Source organism: Malurus melanocephalus, unplaced genomic scaffold, assembly GCF_030028575.1.
Source record: "Malurus melanocephalus ecotype Western Australia unplaced genomic scaffold, MMel_1.1 scaffold_2863, whole genome shotgun sequence".
Classification (NCBI taxonomy): domain Eukaryota; kingdom Metazoa; phylum Chordata; class Aves; order Passeriformes; family Maluridae; genus Malurus; species Malurus melanocephalus.
Genome location: NW_026626095.1, coordinates 2,835 through 7,168, shown reverse-complemented (window position 1 = coordinate 7,168; position 4,334 = coordinate 2,835). Strand labels below are relative to the sequence as shown.

The 4,334-nt window shown below is 50.3% G+C and overlaps 1 protein-coding gene across 1 annotated transcript in view; it reads right to left on the bottom strand.

Annotated features, from left to right (window-relative positions):
- Window positions 1–224: 224 nt before the first annotated feature.
- The window catches only part of LOC130587954 (anionic trypsin-like), a gene marked incomplete at its 3' end in the record, with an annotated part of 6,077 nt that continues 1,967 nt past the window's right edge, over window positions 225–4,334 (bottom strand). Inside the window, exon 2 of the mRNA XM_057388921.1 lies at window positions 225–445. Within this exon, the coding sequence (XP_057244904.1) occupies window positions 225–445 (221 nt within the window). The remainder of the gene's footprint in view (window positions 446–4,334) is intronic.

Genomic DNA, 4,334 nt, shown 5'->3' with positions numbered 1-4,334 from the left:
AGATTTGAGGGGGACAATTTTGGGTGGATTTGGAGGGGATTTCAGAGGAATTGGGGCAATTTTAGAGAGATTTTGGGGCGATTTCAGAGTGATTTCAAGGGCGATTTTTGTCATTTTGAGGAATGGGGAAAGCTGCGGGATTTTGGGTGATTTTGGGGTGATTTTGGGGTGATTTTGGGGTGATTTTGGGACAATTTTAGAGTGATTTGGGGCGATTTCAGAGCGATTTCAAGGGCGATTTTTGTCATTTTGAGGAATCGGGATTTTGGGTGATTTTGGGGTGATTTTGGGGATTTCGGGGCTCGCACCTGGCAGGAGTCGGTGCCGCCCTGGACGTTGCCGGCGCAGATCATGTTGTCGGTGATGGAGCCGGGGTAGAAGCGGCGACACTCGTCCGCCGAGAACAGAGTGACGTTGACGCACTGCAGGACCTCGGGGTACGTCACTGCGGGGACACCCCAAAAATACCGTCGGGATGGGTCCCAAAATGGACGGGATTTGCCCCAAAAATACCATTGGGATCGGTCCCAAAATGGACAATATTCGCCCCAAAAAATCCCATCAGGATCGGCCCCAGAATGGCCGCAATTCACCCAAAAAATCCCATCGGATTCAACCCCAAAAATCCCATCAGGATCGGCCCCAAAATAGCCAGGATTCAGCCCAAAAATCCCATCCAGAATGGTCCCAAAACAGCCGGGATTGACCCCAAAGTGGCCCCAGAATGTCTGCGATTGGCCCCAAAAATCCCATTGGGATCGGCCCCAAAATGGACAATATTCACCCCAAAAATCCCATCGGGATTGACAAAAAATCCCATCCAATACAGCCCCAAAATGGCCGGGATTTACCCCAAAAATCCCATCAGGATCGGCCCCAAAATGGCTGGGATTTGACCCAAAAATCCCATCCAAAATGGCCCCAAAATGGCCGGGATCGGCCCCAAAAATCCCACCGGGATTGGTCCCAAAATGGACAATATTCATCCCAAAAATACCATCGGGATCGGTCCCAGAATGGATGGGATTCGCCCCAAAAATCCCATTGGCATTGGCCCCAAAACAAACGAGATTCGCCCCAAAAATCCCATCAAAAACAGCCTAAAAATAGACAATATTCACACCAAAAATCCCATCGGGATCAGCCCCAAAATGGATGATATTCACCCCAAAAATCCCATCCAAAATGGCCGTGATTCACCCCAAAAAACCCATCGGGATTTGCCCCAAAAAACCCATTGGGATCGGCCCCAAAATGGCTGGGATTGGCCCCAAAAATCCCATCCAAAACAGTCTCAAAATGGCCGGGATTGGCCCCAAAAATCCCATCGGGATCAGCCCAAAAATGGAAGGGATTCACCCCAAAAATCCCATCGGGATCGGCCCCAAAATGGACGATATTCACCCCAAAAATCATTTCTAAAATGGAAGGGATTCACCCCAAAAATCCCATCGGGATTGGTCCCAAAATGGATGGGATTCGCCCCAAAAATGCCATTGGGATCGACCCCAAAATGGACAATATTCACCCCAAAAATCCCATTGGGATGGACCCCAAAATGGCCGGTATTCAGCCCAAAAATCCCATCCAGAAGGGCCACAAAATGGATGGGATTCACCCCAAAAATCCCATCAGGATCGGCCCCAAAATGGCCGATATTCACCCCAAAAATCCCATCCAAAACAGCCCCAAAATTCCGGGATTTTGGGGAAAATTTGAAGGGTTTGGTGGCCGAAGTGACCACAAGGTGACCACGAGGTGACCACAAGGTGAACCAGATGACCACGAGGTGACCCAGGTGACCAGGAGTGGACACAGGTGGACGGAAGAAATTTCAGGTGACCTTAAGAGATCCAAAGTGACCAGGAGAGGTCCAAAGTGACCACGAGGTGACCACGAGGTGACCAGGAGGTGGCCAAAGTGACCAGGAGAGGATCAAAGTGACCAGGAAGAGACCCAAAGTGACCAGGAGGTGGCCAAAGTGACCAGGAGAGGATCAAAGTGACCACGATGTGATCCAGGTGACCACGAGGAGAGACAGATGGACAAAAGGGAGTCCAGATGACCACGAGAGGTCCAAAGTGACCACGAGAAGACCCAAAGTGACCATGAGAGGATCAAAGTGACCACAAGGTAACCAAAGCGACTACGAGGTAACCAAAGTGACCATGAGGTGACCAAAGTGACCATGAGAAGATCAAAATGACCACAGGGTGACCAAAGTGACCATGAGGTGACCCAGGTGACCACGAGGAGAGAGAGATGGACAAAAGAGGGTCCAGATGACCACGAGAGGTCCAAAGTGACCATGAGAAGATCCAAGTGACCATGAGAGAATCAAAGTGACCAGGAGAGGTCCAAAGTGACCATGAGGAGACCCAAAGTGACCATGAGGAGACCCAAAGTGACCATGAGATGTTCGAAATGACCATGAGGTGACCAAAGTGACCAGGAGAGGATCGAAGTGACCATGAGGAGATCCAAAGTGACCAGGAGGTGACCATGAGGAACAAAAGAGGATCCAGGTGACCACAAGAAGCCCAAAGTGACCAGGAGAGGACCCAAAATGACCATGAGATGTTTCAAGTGACCATGAGGTGACCAAAGTGACCACGAGGGGTCCAGAGTGACCATGAGAGAATCAAAGTGACCACAGGGTGACCAAAGTGACCATGAGAGGATCAAAGTGACCAAGAGAGGATCACAGTGACCACGAGGTGACCAAAGTGACCACGAGAGGAGAGAGGTGGACAAAAGAGGACCCAAGTGACCACGAGGTGACCAAAGTGACCATGAGAGGATCAAAGTGACCATCAGGTGACCCAGGTGACCATGAGGAGAGACAGATGGACAAAAGGGAGTCCAGATGACCACGAGAGGTCCAAAGTGACCACGAGAAGATCAAAGTGACCATGAGAGGATCGAAGTGACCATGAGAGGTCTGAAGTGACCAGGAGGGGATCAAAGTGACAATGAGGAGATCCAAAGTGACCAGGAGGTGACCATAAGGAACAAAAGAGGATCCAGGTGACCACAAGAAGCCCAAAGTGACCAGGAGAGGTCCAAAGTGACCATGAGATGTTCCAAGTGACCACGAGGTGACCAAAGTGACCATGAGAGGTCCAAAGTGACCATGAGGTGACCCAAGTGACCATGAGAGGAGAGAGGTGGACAAAAGGGGATCCAGATGACCACGAGAGGTCCAAAGAGACCATGAGAAGGTCCAAGTGACCACTAGAGGACCAAAGTGACCACAAGAAGCCCAAAATGACCATGAGGAGATCCAAAGTGACCATGAGATGTTCCAAGTGACCATAAGATGACCAAGACATGTTCCAAGTGACCATGAGAGGTCCAAATGACCACAAAATGACCACAAAATGACCACAAAGTGACCTCCAGGCAGGAGGCCACGGCGATGGGCCGGACGCGGTCCGAGATGGCCACAGGGGTCACTGATCACCAGGGGACCATGAGGGGACCATGAGGAGAGCCAAAATGACCACCAGGTGGCCAAAGTGACCAGGAGGGGATCAAAGTGACCATGAGAGGATTGAAGTGACCAGGAGAGGTCCAAAGTGACCAGGAGAGAATCAAAGTGACCATGAGAGAATCAAAGTGACCACGAGAGGTTCAAAGTGACCAGGAGTGGATTGAAGTGACCAAGAGAGGACCGAAGTGACCAAGAGATGACCAAAGTGACTGTGAGAGGATCAAAGTGACCAGGAGAGAATCAAAGTGACCATGAGAGCTCTAAAGTGACCAAGAGAGGATCAAAGTGACCAGGAAAGGTCCTAAGTGACCATAAGGTGGCCAAAGTGATCATGAGAAATTCCAAGTGACCATGAGGTGACCATGAGGAACAAAAGAGGATCCAGATGACCAAAAGAGGCCCAAAGTGACCAGGAGGAGATCCAAGTGACCACGAGATGTTCCAAGTGACCGGGAGAGGTTCAAAGTGACCATGAGAGGTCCAAAGTGACCATGAGATGGTCTGAGTGACCATGAGGTGACCATGAGGAACAAAAGAGGATCCAGATGACCACAAGAAGCCCAAAGTGACCAGGAGAGGACCCAAAATGACCATGAGATGTTCCAAGTGACCATGAGATGACCAAAGTGACCATGAGAGGATCAAAGTGACCACAGGGTGACCAAAGTGACCATGAGAGGATCAAAGTGACCATGAGAGGATCAAAGTGACCACGAGGTGACCAAAGTGACCAGGAGGGGATAAAAGTGACCATGAGAGGATCAAAGTGACCATGAGGTGGTCCAGAGTGACCATGAGAGGATCAAGATGACCAGGAGTGGATTGAAGTGACCATGAGAGG